This window comes from Phalacrocorax carbo, chromosome 1 (assembly GCF_963921805.1).
Source record: "Phalacrocorax carbo chromosome 1, bPhaCar2.1, whole genome shotgun sequence".
Classification (NCBI taxonomy): domain Eukaryota; kingdom Metazoa; phylum Chordata; class Aves; order Suliformes; family Phalacrocoracidae; genus Phalacrocorax; species Phalacrocorax carbo.
Genome location: NC_087513.1, coordinates 4,160,075 through 4,184,381, shown reverse-complemented (window position 1 = coordinate 4,184,381; position 24,307 = coordinate 4,160,075). Strand labels below are relative to the sequence as shown.

Below are 24,307 nucleotides of genomic sequence, written 5' to 3'. Positions count from 1 at the left end.
AATGCTGATTAATTTCTACTACCAGGATTTTTTCTCTGACCTGACATGAGTGTGTTAGTAATTACATGGCTTGTTTTCTTGAGATGGGTTCCTCACGTAGTGGTAAGCATTCTGTGTTAAATACAAATCTAGTATTAATGTATATAACCATCACTTGCTCACTAGTTATGGTTTGAGGAGAATTTTCCTTTTTAGCTGTATCTATAGCCTTCTGTTTCTGGAAGCTATCTTCTGTGAGGAAATTCCTATACTAGGACAGAAATTAAAATGATCTTTTCACCAAAAGCAATTGAAACCTCTAGTTGATGGCTAGCATCATCTCATTTATGAAGTTGTGGGACTAGTTTTTTTGCTGTGAAACAACTGCAAAAGTGATGTTACGAAATTCTGTTATTTTTTTCAGATTCACAGCTTGAATATGTTTTCTGTTTGTTAAAATTTCCAAGCTGCTAGCCAAAGTAACTCAAAATTCGAAATACCGTGCTGTTTTCCTTGTAATGCTGCCAGTAAACATGAGGCCAAAATTTGCCCTTTTGGACTCTTAAAGACTGACAGCGCAAAAGTTACTGCTATCAGTGAGGTCTGCGTGTTTGGGGAAGGCGTTAGTTCGGCAGTGACTTGTATCAGGCATTTGCTTTATAATTCTGTAGATAAGCATACCAACCTATACACCACCGTATCGCAACAGTGAGGTTTATATGGGAGGAACACGACATGGGTAGATCTGAGAGAGGGGAAAATACTTCCCAGAGCTTCCATTGCTCACCTTAGAAGCTTCAGACTCATTGCAAGCAGAAGAAATAACTTTCCTCTCCTTTTGTCAAGAAGAGACTTGCACTTCTCGTAGTTTAATTAGTTCAACTTCAGTTCCTTAGCACTGAAATGCCTGGTTTTGCAGGCTTTTGACCTACTTGACAAGTAACTTTTACATTTCATGTAGCCCCTCGTTAAAGAACTTGGGAGGGGGAAGAAGATATTTGTCCAGACAAAATATCAAAGAATAATCTTTTTAATGACTGTGAGCTTTTGTTTCTGGCTCTGTTTTTGTGGTTACCCCAAGGAGAGAGGTATTTTTTCTGTACTGTGTCCCTGAAAGCAGAAGGTGTTGTAAAGACTGCTGTGAAAGAGCTTCAAGAAATGCTGGGTGTAATTCTCATGCCATTTTGTTGCTAGCATGGGAGTTACTAACTAGCCTTCAAGATTTTTAAGCTTTGGTATAATAGAAATGAGCACACTTTCTTTATGGATGTATCCTGTGTTATATGTAGTGACTGCTGTGGTTTAGCCCCGGCCAGCAACCAAGCTCCCTGCAGCTGCTCGCTCACTCCCCCCTGGAGGGACAGGCGAGAGAATCGGAGGGATAAAAGTGAGAAAACTTGTGGGTTGAGATAAAGACAGTTTAACAGGTAAAGCAAAATCCGTGCACACAAGCAAAGCAAACCACAGGTAGGCAGCTGTTCAGCCATCTCCAAGAAAGCAGGGCTCCATCACACGTAACGGTGACTTGGGAAGACAAACGCCATCACTCCAAATGTCCCCCCCACCTTCCTTCTTCCCCAGCTCTATACGCTGAGCATGACGCCATATGGTGCAGGACATCCCTGGGGTCAGTTTGAATCAGCTGTCCTGGCTGTGCCCCCTCCCGGCTTCTTGTGCACCCGGCAGATCATGGGAAACTGGAAAAATCCTTGACCAGTGTAAGCGCTACTTAGCAACAACTAAAACATGTCTGCATTATCACCACTGTTTGCAGCACAAACTCAAAATGCGGCCCCATACTACCTGCTACGAAGAAAATTAACTCTGTCCCAGCCAAACCCATGACAACATCTTTATCTGCATTTTTCCCGACATAAGCTGTTTGTGTGTCTACTGCCTGTAGATGAGGGACACAGATTAGCTTGAGAGAGGTATTTGAAATTATCATACTGTGTTTAATACCTATGCTAGTGTCCTCTCTGGAGGGTTGCAGTCCTTGTCTAGGCATAGCTTCCAATTACTGAGAAATATCCCCATAAATCATCCTTGTGTGGGTAAATAACTGTTTAAGTTACCTTCTGCTTCTATTGAAGGGATATTGATTTTTAATTTTTTTTTCTTGTGCTGGGCACTTCACTGGAGTGACAGTTCCGCTGGTCTGAATGGTTATATGCGTTTCAGGGTGCATCGCTGTAGTGTGTGCAGTAAAAAAGCCACGCTTACGTGGCTTCATGGTAAAAACTGGAGAAATAACGGTAGCTTTAGGCTTCAGATTCAACACTTTTAATGGTAGTGTGTTTCCACCTCCAAGGTATGTGTGTAGGGGGAAAAAAGCGATGCAGCAAATAGTGGATAGCGTAAGGTGAGGCCTCTGCAAAGGTATTGCAGGGTACGATATTTGCTGATTTTTAGAGGATGTTCCTCCGCTATTGCAGAAGCTGTGGTAGGTTTGTGTCTACCTACACTGTGATGTGAAATCTAAATCCACTCATTGGGAGATGTGGAAAAAGGGAGTTGGATGCAGGAAGGCTTATCCGCACCCAGCACCCTACACTGCTGTTACCTCCAAGCCTGGTGCAAAAATGAGATTCGTGTGTCACACTGACAAGTAATGCTTATCGCCATGTGTGGCTATTGCTACTTCCATGCTGTGCTTAGTGTCTTCTTGCTGCAGGTCTAAGTTAGCTTGTGGCTGCTCTAGAAGGAGATTTGTCCAAAGAGCAAAGTGTACCTGTGGAGGCTTCAAAAAAGAGAGGGCAGAGGGAAGGATGAGAGGCCTTCTCTGTGTAGCCTGGGAGCTAGGGAAGAGGCTCAAAAATGGGGCGATGATCCAGCGGAACACTTGGCCTTTGCTAAGGGAACAGAAATCACGTTACGGTTTCAACTTTTATGCTTTGTTTCTGTTCCTACTCTTGTGGAGTAGCTTAAAAAGATGAAATTCAGTTTTCTCTGCTTGTGCAGTACTGTGTTCCCTGTACGACTTAATGCCTGTATTTTCCTTAAAGTAGATGACGGCGCCATGAAAATCTTGATGTTTAAATCACCATTTCTGGTATTTTTGTTTCCTTCTTGTAAACAAAACTGTTAAAAACTCTGACTTAACTGAGGGGGGTGGGTAGGGGGGGAAGTGTTAGCCAGTTGATGGCTTTGTATTTTTTTGTGGTGATAGCTACCCAGGATTCTTATGCCCATCCCGACAATGTCTTTTCATGCTGTAGTTGGCTACTGGGATAAGAGGGTGAACTGTTAAATTTTTCTGGGAGAAGCTCATGTAAATTCTGAGAAGAACTGCTGAAAAGAAAGAGGTGGATACCTCTGTTTTTTCTGGAATGAGGTGAGAAGGTAGTAATACTTGGGTTTGGTTTTTTACCCAGTAAACTCAGTGCTATGAAAATGGCCTCAGTTTCACCCTCAGGAAATTTATGGTCTTGGTCCATTTGAGGTGGTCTGTGGTTTGGTTCAGTGTTTCGGTGCAATAAGCTGGTGGGTGGACTTTGATTCTTTATAGCTGAGCAAATACCAAATTTAACTGCAGTTTGGTCTTGGTTTGTGTATTCAGGTCTGAAGACAGATTCAAGGTGTTACCCTTACATGTGGTATTTTGTCAGTCTGCTGCCTGAATAGGTGGGATATCTGGGATTAAATTTATCGGTGAATTTGGGATTGAATAGTAGTAATGTTTTATGGTATTAAGGTACCATATTGGCAGTGCTTATCTTGTGCAGAGGACAAAACTGGCAAGAAAGAAGTTTCTTGGGCAGAGTGTGTATGCAATGTGGACAGAAGACAGGGGACTCTTGGTTTTTCCTGACCGGTTCACTTCTCTTCTGTCTCCACAAACACGCACCAAACTAGGAACTGCTCTGAAAGCATCTCGCTTTGTATGCTGAACGATCAAGTAGAAAAATACCTCTTTGAACAGGACGATTTGAGAGCTGTGACATACAAAGTACCTACTTTGGGGTATTAAAATCAGTTAAGAGTCACATATTCAAAGTCTCTTTGGATCTTTTCTAAAAACATCTCCTGATGACTGTTTCCAGAAGTTGTCATGAGTCTTTAGCAATAGGTTTGTAGAAATACCCTTTAAAATTTAGAAAATCATGTGTTTGAACACATGCTTTGTGCCAAAACACATTGCAGAAAATAATAAATCTAGCTTTTTTGAAGTATAAATACTTAAGAACCTTTAAGAGCTCAGGAACAACTTTAAGACAAATCTTTGGTTTTTATTTCCTCAAGGAGTAGGCCAGAAAACCCTTAGTTCAAAAAGTTAATCTCAGTGGTATTTCATAGTGGTTTGAAAGACAGCAAGCGAGTTCTGTGTGGCAAAGATAGTTTCTATGGAAGGGAGAAAGTAGTGGACTCCGTCCTGTTGCTGGCAACTACTCGTTCGTCTCTATTCCCATCTTTTCCTGTTTATCAGTTACAGTCAAATAAGAAGGAAAAAAAGTGTTTGAAACTAAACCGCTTGATTTCGCTGCAGTTTTAAGGTGTCAGAGTTCACACAAAAGTTTTCTGGGAGTTGGAGTTGCTTCAGAAAGCAGAACCAAGCCTTAATCTGCAGATTAATCAATAGATCAGTGCAAGACTGTAGATGTTAACAGGGAGTGGCCACGAAGCCTTAGGTGAGAAGCTGCAGTGTGTTTCACAGGTCATTTAATATTTTAAGTATGTTTGTTCCAATACACAGATAAAACTGTATTAACCAAAAAGGTGCACAGATTAAAGCTTTTTTGAAAAAAAAAAAAAAATTAGATTCAGTTTTTAAATTGGAAGCTGACAGTTTTCCCTCCCCCTCTCCTCCACAACTTGCAGACGTTACTAATTTTGTAAAATTTAAAATACCCAAGCTTCTTGTCTTCACCATTAGGGAAAATAATTGTTGCTGACAAATGTGGAAATAAATGTACTGTGAGGAGCAAATACTGTCGCTAGTACGCTCGTGATTCCCATCCATGTCAAAGCTTGTTGCCTCTTTGAGCTGTTTTTAAATGATAGTATTTTTGCTCTTTTGCTTAAAGCAAGCTTCTGCCTTGTAATGATCTGCGGTGTTAATGTCGCTTGGCACAGGTTGCTTTAAATAACAACTTTTAAAGTAATGTATTTGGTAATTTTCCTAAGCTTAGTTAAACTAGAACTTATGTTAAATCAGAAATACTGAATTTTGTGTAACCTTAAAAAGCATTCTGTTGAAATACAGTGCTGTGTATAGCCTGATGAGTCTAATGCAGTGGTTTTTTGATGTTTATGCATCCTTTTTCTCCTTTTCCTTTCTTCTCCAGTTCCACTCTTATCCTGGGGACCTAGCTTCAATTTTAGTATCTGGTATGTTGAACTTAATGGCATTGATGATCCAGATGTGGTCCAACCGTGCCTCAACTGGTACAGCAAGGTAGGCCTGCATTTTAGGTGCCTGTTTGAAGATTTGTAGTCTCAGAATCTTGTGAAACTTCTCTTACTGGAATTATGTGACCTTTTCATTCGTTCAACATCAGCTATTAAAACAACAAATGCACATACCTAAAACGCAAACCACATGGCTGACTTGAAGTGAGACTTTTTGAATTGTATCTCCTTGTTCTCTTGAAAAAAGAACATCCCCCCCCCCCCAACAACGAGCCCCAAACAAAAAAACCCCACAACCCCCCAAAAACCCCAACAAAACGCCCCCAAAAAACCAAAACCACCACCACCAAAAAAGAAAACTTACAAAAAAACTCCCCTGCTAGGCAGATGCCACAAGAAAAATGTAAAAGAAAGGAGTACTGAGGCAAAGGGGTCAGACAATACTAATAAAATTGCATTTGTATTGGAAGGGAAATGAATCTTAACAAAACCAGATTCCATTTCTCCCTCTTCTTGCCTTTTAATTAGTCATTCTTTTACCATACCGGTCCTCTAAAGCTATGTGTAAGGCTAGATCTTTTTGGGTTACGTATGCAGCCTTTGTTACAGGATATAAAAATAAACTTGTTTTAAAGAGAATCCACGTTGGTGTCTTTCCTGTTGCAGCTCCTTGTACTTCTGATGTTTCCCTCTTAACTGTCATTTTGCTGAATACTCTGGAAGAGAGGGGAGCTGATGCCACTGGTCTGTGAGATGAGATGGTTTATACCATTTGTCACTTTCATAGACAGAAAGTTCAAAAGGTTCTAAACATTATTTGTATAAACTGTATTTAATTGAGGACAACAGATGTCTTTCCTGAGAGGGGGAATTGCACGTTGACAACCAGAATTCATTTTCTTGCTGCTTTTTATGCATAGATCCTCTGGAACAATTCATGAAATTCACATTGTGTTACAGAGAAGACATCCTTCCCAGTTGAATAAGTCTGGGGAGTGGAGCAGCATGTCTCTACTTCCAGAGGAAAAACTTAAAAGGAGATAAAGGTTGTGCATTGTGGTACTGAGGCTTCCGCGCCAGTTTATGGTGTTGGCATACGGTGAAGAAGCCTTGTGGCCATGCTCTCTGGTTTGTATGTGTTGATGCCAACATCCCAAGCTTCTTCAGGGAGCATTTGAAAACAGCACTAACAGTCACAGTGGAAGCTGACTGTAGCTGCTTTAGGATTCAAGTGGTATTATGGTCATTAGTCTGCTGATTACTGGTGTCCAGTTCTGAAAGGTCCAGTTGACAGAGGCTGCTGACAGTTTTCTGTGCTTCCTTCTGCTGCCTGTGGACAACGTGGTGTCTCTGGCATTTTTGACCGGTTGCTGCAATCAGGAAACTCTGATTTTTATTTTTCTTTTTTGTTTTTGGTCAGAAGTTATCTGATGATGATGTCAGCATCTGTTTTGTTCCATCTTATCCCATGGAACCGACACTTTTCATGGTCAGCATGTATGTAGTGACAGCTTCTCCGAGGGGTGCCAGCATTGTTCTTCTAAAGCTTAGAGCCCTAGAGCAGCAAGGCAGAGACTTAGTCATGACTGTTTGGGCTCTACTAGGATCAGTTGCCAAGTGTTTGGTGACGAGTGCATGTCTCCCTGATGTTCTCCTCTCTCACGGTCCTGAGAGGCCAGCGTTGTTGGATCCACGTAGGAGGATATATGTGCTGACCCATATTTGGGGAAAGGCAGAAATGTTGACCTGTTTCTTCCAGTTTTTTGAGATGATGTAAATATTTTCATACATGTTCTTGGAAGTCTCAAAGACTTTGAAATCTAATAATTCTGTACTGCTTGAGACATAAGATGAGAAGAAGGTTCTACATGAAGTTGCCCATGTTTTCTGTTGTGTGTGCTTCAACCAACAAAACCTCCTTTTCCTGAAGGGCGAGAAGTTGAGGGTAACAGATGAGGACTCAAAGCAGCAAGCACGCTCCTCAGTTCCCTCTCTGCTGCTTTCTCCTAGCTGTCTAGCTCAGCCCACTGCCTCCCACAAGCCTTACCACTTTGCTTTTACTGAAGGGTGAGCGTACTTTAGCAACTAATTCAAGCACTGGAACAGGCTGCCCAGGTCGAGTCACCATCCCTGGGGGTATTAAAAAGACATGTAAACGTGGCACTGAAGGATGTGGTTTAGTGGTGGACTTGGCAGTGCTGGGTTTATAGTTGGACTCAATGATCTAAAAGGTCTTTTCCAACCTAAATGATTCTATGATTCTAACTAAGAAGTGGCAGCTTACTGATGGTTATCACTTTTGGTTTTGATAATGAGCACTTAAATATTTCTAATGCTACTAGTGCGTTTGGCAGTGTTAATATCTTAGTCTCATGCTCTTGTTACCTTTTTAACCATAGGAATTATATACAGCCTCAGATCAAACCTAATATTTGGGTTGTCATCTCTTTAAACCTGTATGACAATTGTTAAAAGGAGCCTTTTATATACTTTTATACACCTTTTTGTGTAAAAAAAAAAAAAAAAAAAGTTTTTACACTTAACTTCTGAAATACTACTATAGTCTCACTTAAATACAAACTTTTATATCGCATCGAGTGGCCAACCTGCTTCCAGCAGTCATTTCACGTTTTATAAGCCAAGCCTATCAGTCATGAGAGGCTCAACAGAAATACGCCAAGTCTGAATTTTGTCTAATGTCCAAACTAGAGGAGCTGAAAGTGCAGAAGCTGGTTATTACTGGTGTGCAGCTATCCCTTTGCTCGCTATCCCTTTGAGCAACAAAGAATCTACTGTGGTTTTGGCCTTGACTGATGTAAGTGAACATTTGCTTAAAGGCAGTGTCTTAGGTATCTCTTAGGGGGGAAAAATAAGCTTTTTTCCAGTTGTGCTGTAAAACTGTTTTAGTTTTAATATTCCTTTGCCATGGTCTTGCATTTTTATTGGTACATGTCCTTGGCCTTTTTCATGTGGGCTGGGAACTGATTTTCTAAAAATGCGTAGTTCTGGCTATTTGCAGCTGTGAAATACTGATGGATTAAGAACTAAAAATACAGCACATGGCCGTGTTTCTTTTTAGCTGCTTCAGTTTGAGATTCTTGCTATAGAGCCATTATTTTGAGAACCCTAATTTTTGTTGAATATTAGGGTTAGTTCCAGGTTTTCAGAAAGATTCTGTTCATTTAAATACCATAAACGTCACTTTTAGCAGTGGTGTCCATTTAGGAGTAAAATGTTTTGTCTGTAAATAGATCAGTCTTGTAGATGCTTATGTTACGTTTGCTTTTTACCACAGTAGATGTGTTAAAGATGGAAATGGAGATTTTTTTTTTTCCTTTTGAATGCCTTAGAATTTAGGTTTGAAAAGTCTATTTAAAATAAGTAGTTCTGCTACTTACCAACCTAAAAATCTGTATTACTTACGCATACTGTTAGCAGCTTTGAAAACGCAGTGGGTGATTTGGTAGGTTAACAACACAAGCTGTAGTTCTTATGCAGAGTTTACTATTCCCTCATGTTCCTGAGCCTGGGTGTTCGACCCAGCGTGGGTTTCTCGAGCCTTTCCCACCACTGAGTGGGGGAATGGGCAGCTTTGGCTCATCTGCCATATGAAAGCAGGAGTTCTGCTTCAAGATGCACGGGAATATTTTGAAGATAACACTTTGGTATGCATGTAAATCCTCGCTGCCATTGATCCCAAACCCGCACGAGCCCACAGGATCTGGGGTCAGCCCTGCCTTCTGCCTTTCCATTGCAGGAGCAGTGGTCACTGCAAGTATTCCTGTTCTGCGTGTTTTTTTTTTTTTTTTTCTTCTGCTTCTAGAAAAGCTGTGACCTACTTACTCTTCTAAATTATTTTGTTATATAAGAGTCATACAATCAAATTACGTAAGGCTGATAGCGAAGGCTTTTTCCTGCTCTGTACTTCGTGTAGGCCTCGAACAGCAGGGCCAAGCAGATGGGGGGGAAATAATGGTCACTCCAGAGATCTGGGACACAGCGCGCTCTCTTCTTGTGTGCTTATTAAATCGGATGATAACAAGTTGTATAATTTCTATACTGTTGGAAAGTAAATGCCTACATAGCTTGTAACATCTTTCATACAGCGTTCCTCTGTAAGCTTGTATGTGCAGCGTGTGTAAGAGATCCTGCCTCTGGCTCCAGGCAGGTTCACAGGTTTCTTTCCCTGTGAAAGAAAAATCTACATGTCTCATAGGTTTTCTTGTGTTCCAGTAGTACCGTGAACAGGAAGCCATTCGCCTTTGCCTAAAGCATTTTCGTCAGCACAACTACACCGAAGCTTTTGAGTCGCTGCAGAAGAAAACAAAGATTGCTCTGGAGCACCCCATGTTGACAGACCTGCATGACAAACTGGTACTGAAGGGAGACTTCGATGCTTGTGAGGAACTGATAGAAAAAGCTGTGAATGGTAAGAAAATCCGAGGGGTCTGGTATATTAATTACAAAAAAAAAAAGGCATTGCAATGTTACTGCTTTGAATGTTAATGTACTTAGTAGAATTGGCTGGTCCATGTGGTATTTCATATCTAGTGTGGTGTGCTGTCAGCTTTTGGACTTGTGAATATGTGTGTGATGAAGGCTAAAAATTGAGTCATGAAATCTACCACTGCTACTTTTGCAGTCTTTTTCCCCCAAAGACCGCAACATGGTGCACTTGTGTGGGTAAATGTAAGTTCTTCATATAAGCAGCTGAATGTGGGCTTAACTAACAGAGAAGTCACTGGAATGGTGAGCGGGGAGGCATAAAGCTTGAGTTCTCGGTAGTGGTCTGTATCAGGATTTCTGGTTAGAGCTTACCCTACCTAGCTGGTGTATCAACAGAGGTTTTCAGCTGTAGTTGAACAAGAGATCTTTGCTTATGTGGAAAATAGTTCTTGGAGAATGGTGTAGAAGTCACAGCGACTGGAGGCAGAGCCTGTTTTCCCTTGGAGAGCAGGATGTTGGCAGCTGGTTTCATTGCAACTACTATTAATTTTTCACTTGGAAACTGTGTGTAAACAGCTCTCAGCTCCTAAAATGGGGGAGATGTACTTTCTGTTGATGGAATGGGATACAAAAAGAGTTGGACTGTTTCACTGGAGTGTCTCCCAAGACCTGTGCAGTGGTTTTTGGATCACAGTCTGATAAAACAGAGAAGCTCTTGGCTGTAGGTGTAGTGCTTTTTGACTGTGTGCAGCCACTCTTCCTAGGAAACTTGTACTGGCATCAGAAGCGTTCCTTGTGCCTGATGCCAGTAGAGTTAGGGGCTCAGTGGACCAGCTTCATGCATGTCTGGCACCAGAGATTTTTTTTTTTTCCTAATTCTGGGCTAATCAGTCATTTTGCAATACCTTTTGGATAGATGCCAGCATACCTGCTTGACTCCATCAGTATGGCTTATACCACTGAAGTTGGAAGTGGTTCTCAGGGTATGATAGAAATGATAGCTTTAAAATCAAGGTTTGTCTTCCATGAAAATTCATCATCTTTTTGTGAATAAGCTGTTTAACTAAGCACAACAGTAGGGGGCTTATTGCAACAGGTCATCAAAAAGTGCGGTAAATGGCTTTCTATGGGTTTTGGCTCAAGGGTTTTTGACTATATAGATAGAACAGCTGAGCTCTGCCCTGCACTGAGCTCCCTGAGCAGCTACAAACATTGAGACTGAGAATTACCAGGTTCGTCCTCACCCTCCTGAGTGTTGCCTGCTCTCCTGAGACAATGTGGTAGTCGTGGCTGCGATGGGAGCATGAACGGCTTCCTGCAATGCAGGGGCATTTTGCAACTGGCAGCTTCCTCTTGACTCTTGAGGGCAAGCAAGGGTTGCAGGATGAGAAAGCAGCAGGGAGCTGTGGCCAGCTGTACTGTCTTTGCGGTGTTTCTCAGAGAGACGAGTGCCTGGAGGGAGCTGATGAGCCCACCAATATGAGGCAAGATCTGCTGACAGCCGCAGGGGTGCTGTGTGCTGATGGTGATGATTTTGCCAGTGCATTGGTCTGCTGCCTTGGTTGTGGCTCAGTCTCGCCAGTGCCTAGAGGCTGTCCTCGTTCCTCTTCAGTGCAGGCTGTAGTAGAAACTATTCCTTGAATGGAATTTCACCAGAGGTCTAGAATGTGCTGAATAAGTTCTCTCAAAAATGTACGTCTGTTTTCTCGGGTGCTAATGAAATGAATGTTTGTGGCCCCGTTTTTGAGCTGTTATATGTTGATTTCTTTTACTACTTAGCATTTACCATACTGCATTTATTCTATCCAGCAGTTTTCCCCTAGGACTTGAGCTGAGATGGTGCTTCTGTTTCTCCTTGTACTCTGAGAGTGGGGTTGCTGTCTTTACTGCTCAGCTTTTCCAGGTGTGGAAGTACTGGCAAAGGACTTGCCTGGTAGAAAACTGTAGGTCTTGTATTGTACCGTTTGACAAACGGACGCTTGCTTCTTGTCAGCTTTGATGTGAAAAATCCTGCTTCCCTGGTTCTTGTAATCTTGTCCCCTTTTGGAGCCTGGGGAGCTCAGCATCACTCAAGCAAACTAGAGAAATAGGCTGTAGCTGGTTTTATCAGTACTTTTTTGTTCCATCAAGTACAGAAGCAAGTATTTCTAGTAACAGACTATGGATAGCTTAGCAGGAGAGTCTTCAAGTAGCATCATTAAGTTTTGCCACTGCTTCTGAGGGACAGAATAACACGCATGAGGATGCTTATATTGCTTCCTTTTAATCTCTTACCTGGCTAGCTGAAGTTAAATGTCAGTGTACGCATCTCCCATTGCTCCATTGCTCGTCCTTAATGATTTTCCTTGTCTTTGAATACATTAACCTTCCTTCCCCCATCCTTCTGCAATTCTTTATGCTGTCTTCAGCTTTTGTACCCATTTAAAGCTCTGTTGCCTCCCAGCACCCTTCGGAGAGAAGTGCTATCTATCTTGAGACACTGAGGCTGCATCCTGTATTTGCTTAAAGCTGACACAACTGCGGGTTTTCCCTAACTGGGTCAATCCTGCCCTTACCCAGGACAGTGTGTCTCCTGGCCCCTCGCTTGCTGGCACTGGTGCTTGTGCTGCCACGTGGCAAACCAGGTCAGGTTGCTGATGGGGCTACGATGGGTGAGGGGGTAGGACAAACCTCTTCTGAGAGCCCCAGAAAACCTGAACCTGCAGCTGGAATAGCTTGTTCGCAGTTGTACAAGATGACAGTCAAGTCACGGTGTTGAATGTAGCTGGTATTTAACAGCTGGATCCTTCTTGGTAGGATGGGAATGGTAGTTTTCAGCCTTCAGCAGGTTCTCCTGTAGTACTGCTACCATCTGCTCCCTGGGGTCCTCCACAGTTACCTGTCCTTACTCAGCTCTGCATCTCCCTCAAGCTCCTCTGTTTGAAAGAGGCTTGTTAGCACCCAGCATTTTACCATTTTACTTCCTTAGCAGCTTTGTTGTGAAGTCTCCAGAGCTCGCTGCTTAGTCTCTAAGGTGTGGGTGTTCTTACGACCGAACTCCGCTCTGATGTGTTGTTTTTCCAAATAAAAGCAGATTAACTTTAGTCCCGTGTATGCTCCGTGTAGTTAAAGTGTAGAGTTAATTGAGATATACAGATCCTTAAATTATCCCTGAAATCATTCAGAGAGCGAACTGTTCTGTAACAGACTGGACGTGAATATGTGAACTTCTGACCTCTTGGTGATCTGAGAGTCCATTGCCTTAAAGGAACAAACAGAAGTGCAGTGAGGTTGACAAAGATACTGCACACTCAGTTCAGCCTGAAATGTCTTCTGTGGCGGCTAATATTTGCAGTGGTAGGTATTTAAATAAGTGAAATGCGATGCATCTCTTGCAGGCTATTTCCATAGGCTTAGTCATGTAGAAAAAGAGTAGGTGGTCAAGAATTAGTGCTAGCAGAGCTAACTCTTGTTCTTTTGCATTGCTAATAATGAACGCTGTCTTCCACCTCACATCACCAGATGATTTCTTTTGAGAGCTCAGTGGCAGGCAGCCACACTTTTCCCGCAGATTCTTTTGACTTGTGCGTTACACTTAGAAAAAGGGCAAATGGAAACTCTGGCAGCTGCCTGACTTCCTCTCAAAAATAAAAGGTTCCCTAAATCTCAGCTGGTTCACAGACTTGGTTCAAATGCTTCACATTTGGATTCATTCCTATAGCTTTCAGATGGCCTATATTATTGAAGAAAAAAATCTGCTTAATATTCCTACAGAGAGTATGTGGAGTGCAAATTACTTAGTTGAACTGTTTGCAGCTACTGTAGACACAGAAAGCTGCTTGCAATGGATCAAAGATCTGCTAGTTTCCTATTAGTATTCTAGGGAGCGAGGTGTTCCTTCTGGCAGTTCTCGTGTCAGTATGTGATATGTGTTTATCTGTTGACAAGCTGGCCCCGTACGCCAAACAAGAAGTTGTAATGCACAGCCTGCGGGCTCAAATGTCTCCCAAAACTCAGGATGCACAGGAACAGTTGGATTCTCCTGGAAGCTCTAGACAGACACGTATACCTTAATTTTACCATCGAATATATTTGGGTTCAGTTCTGAGAAAGTATGAACTCTGGCTTGCTGTTCTGTAGTGCTGTAATATACGGAGGGGAGAGGCTTGCTAGGGATCCAAAGCCCGTGGTAAGTAGATGGTAGGGTTTGTGTAGAAGCAGGATATCTTGTAGGGATTTGAAAAGCAAACCTTGTTTCATTTTTGTTAAGAAGACAGTGCAAGAGGATATTACAGCTTTGAGGCTGGAAAAAATTTGTGCGTTTCCTTGTTGCTCCCACGTCTTGAGGAAATCGTTGAGTAATGGCTGGATTTTTTTTATCTGGTGTCGTCTTCGTTTTCTGCTTCAGCTTTTCGTCAGAAGGATTTTTTGACTACAGAAACCTCAGTCTGTTTAGGAGTTTCAGGCATTTTTCTTTGGTTCAAGAAAAACCTTAAACCAAACCCCACCAGCCAGAAAATATTCAGCTACTCTGAAGTTTTTTCAGCCATTGGCAGTGGACTGAATAGATTGTAGTAATCCTATCTAGAGATGTGTGTTGTCTAAAAAGAAACAACACAGCTTTTACTTGTTCCTCATTGGCTTCAGCAAGTTAAATATTTTTGTCCACAGTGTTTGTCCTAATCCTTTCTAGGTAACCCGTAATTGCCTGACAAAATAAAGGCTTTGGTTATCATTTACTAAGCTTTAACCGCTGTGAACTTCATGTTGTTACATCCAAAATGCGTCATAACTTGCTGCGAAGGGCTTGAAAATAGTACAAAATAAAAGTACTGGTTTTGGCCGTAATTTTAGAGAGTAAACATGGACATTGAAACGAGAGGCCTCCGGAGCGAAGGAAGCCACTTCCTTTAAAAACTCGCACTTTACACTTTTTTCTGCAGGAGTCTTGAAATTTATTTTAAACTACTGATTCATTGGAAACAGCTGACAAACCTGAGCAGGCCTAGATCTGCTCTTCAGTACCTTGCGGAAGCTTTGGAGACCTTCTGGTCAGCAGTGCTATCCTGCCAAGGAGCATAAGGAGCGTGCTAGAACAGGTCTGGCATCGGATAGAGAATCCACCTAGAAATCCTCCTTTTTTTCCCTGGTGGTGTCAGACAGGTGGTGATTCAGCTTCCAAAACAAGCTGCTGCTGGTTTGCAGCACAAGTAGAATGAATGTGGAACTGCTCCCAGCAGAAAGAAACATTTCTGGGAAGCAAGCTGGAATATTTCCAAACCAATGTCCCATGGAAGACAAGAAGCATTATTAAAAGAGGCTGAAGGCACAGTAGGGGAGAAGTGCCATATCTTGACAAGTGCAGCCTGTGGGTGTTGAGCATGGAAGAGAGGTTAAATCACCCTTTCAGATCATATGTGGTGTAATTAATCTTCTTGAGCTATTTATGTCCAATTATCTATTGGCTGCCATAGGGATAAATATGGTTTTGCGTTCTGTCTTGAAGACCGAAAGCTCTAATGATATCCAAAAGGCTGGATTTCCGTCTAGGTTTGTGGCTAGAAAAATCTGCCTGAGTCAGTATGGGATTTCGTACAGCGCGTGCATTTGTTCAGTTGGAAGTTGGCTTTTCTGAATCAGAATTCACAGAATCTCAAGCTTAAAGCCTTTCGTGTCTTGTCCCAACTTCATTAATGCTGAAGAAGTGGGAGATAGGAAACCTACTCTTCAAACCAAAATAAACCACTTTTCTACATATGTTGAGCAAACTTTTGGCTTTCCTCAATTACCTAACGCTAGGAAAGAGCTGATGTTTTTGGCTCATAAGATAGGTGGGAGTAAAACCTGCCCTGATTTCACAGAATATTTAATTTGAAAAACTCACAGAGCTGAGTTTATGGAAGTTGAAAGCAATTTTGTATTTTAAGACCAAATTCAGCACCTTTCAGGAGCACTAGTGCCCTTATTTTCCTATTAGATGGTCTCTAGAGTATTCATCTTCTCCCAGGCAGTATGTGCTGGCTTGGGTTTTAATTAAAACCTGGATTTCAGTCACGACAAACCGCAGGATACCAGGAAGTGCTTTAAAATATTCTCTGAACATTGTGCTGTGCTTAACAAAGATGTTTACCTTTTTGTAAATAAATAGGGATGTATGCAGTAAGGATTACTCTTTTTTTTTTGTCTATGTGCCTACCAAAGGATTTTCTATAAATAAATGGAGGCATTAATCATCTGTTAAATTCTTACCTCAAAGCCACAATTACTGGGGTCGGAGAATTAAAAAGTATTAGATGAGACTTCGTAATTTCATTTTTCCTTTCTCTGCTGGGGAATGTAAAACTGATTCCTGAGCAAGTTTGCTGGGTACCACTCTACCAAAGAGCACAGCTGCTGGGTGCTACGTGATGAGGGCCTTGAATGCATCCTACATCCTGCACCGGCGTGGTGTTTGTGCAATGTACTGTTTCAATAGAAAACCGTGTAAATCTACCATTCGAGTCCTCAGTCTGCCAGTGGTCGTTATCACCGTATTAGTGATGTAAACTGGGTGTCGGAAGTGCCATTTTTTTCAGGTAACGCATAAATGCGGAACAAACGCTTGTCATGAAGAGCTCGTGTCTTGAGATGGTGGGTCAAGAGGCTGGCCGTTAGTGGTCCAATAGTTTGTTGTGCCTGCAGAAGGTAAGGGAGGTTTTTCAGAGGAAGCTTTTGAAGAACAATAGCAACAAGTTCCCCAAAAGCTTGTTAAGCCCTTCCCAGACTGAAGAGCGGTCCCAGAGCGCGTGGGTGTTACGAATCTCCTTTTCAAAAAGTTAATGTTTATGTGATAGACTGATAACGTGCAACCAGGATTAGGAACTGACCTCTCAGCGCTGAAGAGATGAAATGTGGTAGGTGTACAGAGAGAGAGGAAGGCACAAGGGGAGCTTGGGTAGGGTTTATGCTTCTTACAGAGTTTATGCTTCTTACAGAAATGCTGCAGTTGGCATATCTGACCAGTGACCTAATGCATCTTCTGTTTCTCCTCTTGCTTAACTCTCTAAAGAGAATGTAAACTATTATTTTGTTTTTTCATCCAGTGCTTGGTTGTTCCATATCATAGCATTTAAACAATCTGCTTTTCTTCTCTTTTCTTAGATGAAGCTCTAGAGATACTGCCTGACCTAGTTTTAACTTAACATGTACTAAAATGGTTGAATTTTACATGCACGGGCAACTTTCCTTTTGCTTAAATAAGGGGGAGGGATTCTGTTCTTAATTAAATACACCTTACTGGAGATTTATAGACAATTGGCATGACCTGGCAGGAAAACTGGGTAATTCTTGATTGATCTAGTAATGAGTATTCTTTTTATCTTAGTGCTTACACATTTAGTTCATTAACAAGTTTAACAAAATAACTGACATATAGAGAATTTACTCTAATGAAGGCTTTGGAGTAGCGTATTGGATTGAGCTGGGCTGAAGTTACCTGTGTTAAAAGTGGTTTTGCTTTAATGGAAGCAGAAATGTTTTATACAGTAAAATTTTTGTTTTGCAGATGGCTTGTTCAATCAGTATATCAGTCAACAAGAATACAAACCTCGCTGGGGGCAGATCATCCCCAAAAGCACCAAAGGTAAGGACATTTCTTAAGATATAACTTACGTACTGCCAGCTCTATCCTGTTCCTTTGAGGATATTGAGCAAGAAAACGATGCAAGAAAGCCTCCTCTAGGACAGTTATTCTAGGGAATGGTTTCGTCTATGAAAAATTTGCATTCAGCTGCAAAGTCAGTGAAACGTGCAGCCTGGTTTCTGGTAGAGTAAGGAACGTTACAGGAACACGAGCTGTAATGTCAAGGATAGCTATTCAGTTCAGAAACCAATCTCAGAATAGAGGTTAAGCATGTGAGCCATTACCTGTATGACTGGATTTAACGCATGGAGTCAACTGAAATGGAACAGCAAAGATTGGCAAATAAATACGTTATCTTAACCGAGGATTTTAAATTTGAGATGCATCTTTTGAAGCCTTGGTGTGTTAGAGTACACCTGAACTGCAGAATCTTCTTCCATTGCTTTCTGCTTGCTGCCTCGTAGCAGCAGCCTTGACTACAAAATACAAAAATACAAACGTAGGATTCAAGGTGACAATCACTAAAGGTGGAGCGCTGAACCCCAACTTCTTGGGAAGGGTTATCTATGAACACAAGCAGATTTCTCTTCCAGCAGAACATGGGTTATCTTTCTGATGTTGCTTCCCATAGATGACATCTGTTCTGAATGCTTAAGGAATCTAAAGTGGTTGGAAAGCTTCTTTAATTGGACAGCTGGAATTCCCTTATATGTGAGAATAAGCAATTGGTGCAAAGCGAGCTCTGTTCTATCTATACCATTACCTCTGCTTCCATCTCCTGGGTACGTTGCCCTGTCGTTTGAGTATCTGTTCTCTACGCTCAGCCTTCAGGCAGCTCTCAGGTGAGGAGAGATGGAAGGGGATCAAAAGGTTGTCTGTCCTCTCACTGCTGGAGAGCTGCAAAGATAGCTCAGACCTCATTTGTGCGAACCTGCGTGCTTCAGGAACACTCAGGCTCCTTTCCAAGGCTCTCAGAATTGCAGTAGAGTACTGTATTCACTTCAGCTATCTGTATTTTCAGTTACCAGATAATTCAATATAAAACTCTGTAGTTTCATAATGCACAGAAGAATACTACCTGGAAAAAGCGTTGAGCTAATGTTTAAAGAATGGTGAGTCACTAAATTGCTCTGCCTCCATATAGTATTTAGGCCATATATGAGGTTGTATCTTGCTTTGGGTTAAAAATCTTGTAATGGAAAATTATCCCCTCCTCCTTTTTTTAAAGGTGATGGGGAAGACAGCCGACCAGGGATGAGAGGGGGCCATCAGATGGTTATAGATGTCCAGACAGGTGAGTAGTTGCTAAATTTTTAACTTAATTATTTAATCAGATATTTTTCAGATAAATATGCAGATGTCGTTTTCTTCAGAGACTGTCTTGTCTTCAGGTTTTGAAGAAAAAATTGCACTTTCTAATAGTTTGATTAAACACTCTGCTTCCTCTCTAGAGCTATGCTCCAACTGCCTTTCCCACCCCCCTCCTTCCCTATCGGTTCTGTTATGCCTTAGTCATTGTCTTGTCTTAACTAAGAAACCAAGAAAAACTGTTTTTAATTTTTTGTCCCTCCCACCCTTTTTGAGCAGGAGCTTAAACAAGAGACGTTAGGAATGATAATTTCCCTTATCTGCTACATACTATGCTCTTTGGAATAGTGCTCAAGCAATAAATCTGATGTGTTGAAACGTTCCTCATATTTTGGTTGGAGCAGCTTCTAATTCCCACAGTGTGCAAGAAACTCCTCTTAAATGTAATTTGTTAGATATTTTTTGCAAAATCTTTTCCTATAGCAGTTTAAAGAATGGTTCAGCCTCTGTTTCAAAGAGCCTGCAGAGAAAAGACGGGATGCGTGTGTATAAATAGTAACAGTTCTGGTGATTGTTGTTCTCCATAATTTTCTTTATCCTTGTCTTGCTTCTATTTAATCAGAGTTCTGTGGTATGTTGTTCCTTACTGAAAAAAGGAATGCATCTGCCTGCATCTTTATTAGGTAAATGATTAGTATGAGTAAAAGGATTGTTCTTAGGAAAGGGGAAACAAGATCAGAGTGCGAGTAGCAGAGAGTGTAGGGTGGCATTGAGGAGTTGGCAGAAAAAATCACCGCGGCCGTATCTGTTGTGGTCATACGGACGGCGACTGAAGCATGTGACAGGATCGTACCTTCAAGAGTAATTTGCTAAGTCATAGTGAACAAGCAAAAATGCAGCAGTAGCTGCAGTCTTTGGCTTTTACTCGGAGTGTTGTTACTGCTCTAGAGGAAGCACTCGAGTTATTTTGTATGTGAAAGCAAACTTTTTTTTAGAGGTTTTGAGATTCATTAGAATAAAATCCTGCTAGAGGATTGCTGGTGTTTGCCTACAAAAGAAGCTGTGAACGCTCCCTAGTGGCCTCACTGAATAAGTAGGCAGCGACTGTTTCACAAGCGCACGGAAGAAGCATGAGGCTTGTCAACTTGGAAATGATAGTTCTTTAGGCCTCCTGAAAATAGTATATTCATGGTAATGGGAGTCTTTGTTTCTGTTCCTGTTGGTTTTCTTAAATCCTAGCAAGCTTATGATCCCTGCCTTTGACTTAAGTTTTCACTCTGCTTTAACAAGGCAGTAAAATGCATGGATATCTTTTTTTTTTTTTACTCATGCAAAAGTGACTGGGGAGCACCTATGGAGGTAGGGTCCCAATGGGGGAGAGCTGGATCTCCCTGTGTCGTGCTAGTCCTTCCTTGCTGCAGCACCAGCCAGTGGTGATGGGATACCTTCAGATGGTTTCGGTGTGGGATATTTGGGAAGTTGCCCCTAGTTTTGCTTCCAGGCCCACTGAGGCTTGTGAAAGGCTAAATGTTCTTGAGATTATCAGTTTTATCATGTAATTTGGCCCACGAATGAGCCAGGGGAGGTTCTTGGTGCTGTTATCCTTAAAACCAGCTGTTGCTGATTGCTTGAGTTTTCCTTTTGAGTATAGGTAGAGACGAATGAGACTGTGGGAGTTTAGCCAGTTATGGAAGGATGTGTTTTGCAGACTGGAGCTGTAAAGCTCCTTGGCTAACCTTGAGCAAATCTAGCGTTAATGGAAAAAGGAGCAGTGGCGTACTCTTTCCTTCAGAGACATCCTCCCTTCCTTACCTGCACACGTGTTGTTTTTTCAGAAGCCTTTGGCAACTGAAGGAAAATAAACTCACTTTGCGCTCGGTGTTAGAGGGGTGAGGTCCTTTTCAAAAATGAATATTTTCTTCAATTTTAATTTTTTAGAAATGAAGTAAAATACCAAAGTCATGCATACAAGGAGGTTCTGAAGTTTCGTATCGCATGGAAAAGGTGTTAGAAGCAAATTTTAATCTCTGTCCAGACCTACTGTACCTGTAACTGAACTGTAAATGGTTCTGCTTTTTGGTTACCCTCAAGGAAATATTAACCAGTTGTTACTGACTATGAAAATACAAGTTTATTTTTAATAAGCTTTGTGATGGTACTGAGTCTGCTGGATGCCCATGTGTTAGTGTTAGAGGATGCAGGTTGGTAAGTACTTAAGCTAGGTATTGAGTTACTAATAGTGGGCTGCATCACTGAGGCTGTTTATGGTCTAAGTTTCAGGTAGAATATAGTTTAACGTGGTCTAAACTGCCTTTTAGCGTGTTTGATCTTCCAATTAGGGTACGCTGAAAGCATCTGAAAGAGCAGTTCTGGCACCTCTGCTGGCAACCAGTAACTTGTGCTGTAGCTCATTTCCACCTGATGTTCACTCCCTTAATACCCGCCGCAACCGTCTTATCCTAAGTGCAGTGTTCTTTGTGCTTTGAAAAATTCCTAAAGCAGTTTGAAATGAAAGTGTCGGCGTTTTGGGGTGCAGAACTGAGAAGGCAGCCTGATGTCTTCCTACAAAAAAAAAGGGGTGGGGGGGGGAGTTACTTATTTTCACAATGTCTTCCATGCTTTTAATCATACTGACGCTCAGGCTGGAATGACTCTGGGTGGCAGAATTGGGAAGTTGGTTTTGGTATGCATATTCAGAAACACTTACTAAGAGGCATTCCTGGTTATAGTTGGAAACCACTGTTGCGTACTTTAAAGCTTTAGGCTGTAAATGAAGACAGAAGGCTTATGTTATTTCTGCTTTTTCCTGCGAGGTGCTTGTCTCGGGTTGTGCTCCGTATGGGAGCTGGAGAGTTTTCTGCTCTTTTCTACAAGGAAGGGGAAGCGTTTGGGTAGTCGCAACCCGGGTACATTGATAAAAACAAGTATCCCCAAAACACCAAGATTGAAAACAACCCCAAAACTACACAAGAACATACTGTGTTAAGTGCGCTGAATGTCGGTTGTGAAAAGGTATGCTGCTATTTATGTAGGCCCTGGTGAAATCCTCAAGCAGTAAAATGCAGGCTCGCATATAGTACTGTGTTCCCAGATGCATTTAGCCCTAATGCAGTTTTGGATGAGGTTGTAGGCACCTGGCACTGGTACCTTGATCAACGTAACTTTGATTATGCCCTCTCAGGCCTTGTTATAATTCAGATATGGCATGCGTTTTGAATACTGTTGCTTATTCTGGAAGACAGTGAGAATGACTAAGTGGATCGCCAAATTCAAGGTTTAAGGAGTTACGTCTGTACTTTAGAGGAATGATGTACTGTGTTTTGGAGATTTGGGTTATAATTCCATAGTTAAGGTGGAATTATCTTCTCTGCTTTTATAGGACAGACACAATTTTATGTGAACAACAGTGTAGTCCATAAAGCCGTACAATTTATTTTGGTGGCAGAATTATAGACTACATAGAAATCATTCTATTAAAAAGAATCTGGTGACATATCCTGTTTGTTTAAACGTTCATCTTTTATTTCACTTAAAGTCTTCCGAAGTTTTCTGACGAGCCCATTTTAGAAATGATAGCTAAGCAACCAGGATGATTTTTTTGTTGCCATTTCTCTTTGGCAAGTGAAACATTTTTTTGAAGGAAAATATTAGTCAAATCGTCTTTATTGATGTGTTACCTCTGTTTACCCACTGAAGTGAAACTACTCCCTAATTTTCATTGTACATTATCTTGCTTTTCCTTTCGTAGGAAGGAATTCTGCTTACTTCATTCTGGTAGACGGGTGAGACAGATCTGTAGGTTGGGAACAGTGGGAGATTGTTTAACATCTTTGACATGGACGGTGGGATCGAGCGCACCCTCAGCCAGTTTGCCAGCGACACCGAGCTGTGTGGTGTGGTCGACGTGCAGGAGGCAAGGGATGCCATCTAGAGGGGCCTGGACAGGCTTGAGAGGTGGGCCCGTGTAAACCTTGTGAAGTTCAACAAGGCCAAGTACGAGGTCCTGCACACGGGTTGGGGCAATCCCAAATGCAAATACAGACTGGGCAGAGGATGGATTGAGAGCAGCCCTGAGGAGAAGGACTTGGGGGTTTTGGGTGATGAGAAGCCCAATATGACCCAGCAATGTCTGCTCGCAGCTCAGAAAGCCAACTGTATCCTGGGCTGCATCCCCAGCGACGTGGCCAGAAGGGCGAGGGTATATGTGGGCAACACAGTGGAAACTGTCACTGGTTCAAAAGCAGCAGGGGAAGATGAAAAAGATGAAGTGAGAGCAGCAGACATGAAAAAGGATGCTGTTTTGCCTGAGGAAAACATTGCTATCCGTAACATACTTGAAGATAGGACTTGTGTACAAGATGAAGAGATCTCTAAAATAAAACACAGATGGCTTCTAAGCTCTGAAACACAAACAGCTGCTGAATCCTGGAGGTTACTCAACTTCACAGTGCTTTCACTTTTGAGAGCAAGACAGTATGCCTACTCAGGCCAGCCCTAGCCTGAAAAAACTTACATCCAGCTACCATCTACACTGAACTGTGATTCAGAAACTATGTGGTGTGATACTTCAACAAAATGTAAGGTCTGGCGTTATAGTTGTGCTCTAAGTGCTCCTTACAAAGTGGACAATGCTGCTTGCAGGTAACTAAACCTATGGTTACTGTGTAGGGAAGTGGTATCCTTTCGTGGAAGGCTTTTGAGATATCTTACACCTAGATTTTGTACTTCTGAGGCGAGTCTGTCTTAGTTCTAGGGACACTGATTCTCAGATACACCCTCAGCAAGTTTGGGCTGGTAGCAGATTGGGAGGACAGTGGCTGATGAACTAGAGAACAGGGCTGTGAGGCAAAGGGACCCTGACGGGCTGCAGGGAGAGCGTTGTGAGGTTCAGCGGAGACAAATGCAGAATCCTGAAACCAGGGATGTAACCGCTGTGTGCAATAGTCTAGGCTGGGGACTGGCTGCGCGGAAGGAAGATTTGCAAGGTGGTAGACAGCTGAATATGCATCAGCAGTGTGTCCTTGTGGCCATGAAGGCCAACCCCGTGCTCGGCCCTATTAGCAAAGTACGGCCAGCAGGTTAAGGGGAGTGGTGGTATCCCAGTTTGGTACTTACGGGGCTGCATCGGCAGTACTGCGCCCAGCTTGGGCGCCCTGCTCAATAACGATGGTGACAGTCTGGAAGTGAGCCCAGTGAAGGGCCACCAAGGTGGTCAGGGGCTGGAGCATGTGATGTATGAGGAGATGCTTAGGGAGCTAGTTTTGCTCAGCCTGCAGAAGAAAAGGCTCGCGGGCGGTTCTTAGAGGTATCTTCAACTAGCTGGTGGGAGAGCATGGAGAAGAAAGAGCCAGACTTACTTTGCGGGGGTGCAGAGGGATAGGGTGAAGGGCAATGGACACGTTGCAGCAAGGGAAATTCCAGGTAAATATTATGAGGGAAAAAATTGTAATGAAGGTGATCAGTCATTGGAGCAGGGGTCCAGACAGTCTGAAATATCCATGTTTGGAGATACTCAAAGTGTAACTGAATACTTGCCTGTGCAAACCTTCCCTGTGCAGAAGGTCGCCCTGCTGTGAGGGCTTTGGGAGATGACTGATGCACCGGATGACTTGCAGGGGTGTTTCA

At 42.3% G+C, this 24,307-nt stretch overlaps 1 protein-coding gene across 3 annotated transcripts in view; it reads left to right on the top strand.

Annotated features, from left to right (window-relative positions):
• Positions 1 to 24,307, top strand: part of MKLN1 (muskelin 1) — a 108,998-nt gene that overhangs the window by 25,513 nt on the left and 59,178 nt on the right. For 2 of the 3 annotated variants that reach the window (XM_064442469.1, XM_064442475.1), the window contains 4 exons: positions 5,265 to 5,374; positions 9,565 to 9,757; positions 17,297 to 17,374; positions 18,603 to 18,668. In XM_064442469.1, the coding sequence (XP_064298539.1) occupies positions 5,265 to 5,374; positions 9,565 to 9,757; positions 17,297 to 17,374; positions 18,603 to 18,668 (447 nt within the window). Of the gene's footprint in view, positions 1 to 5,264; positions 5,375 to 9,561; positions 9,758 to 17,296; positions 17,375 to 18,602; positions 18,669 to 24,307 lie in introns of those variants that run through there. The other variant, XM_064442483.1, reaches the window with a different exon arrangement.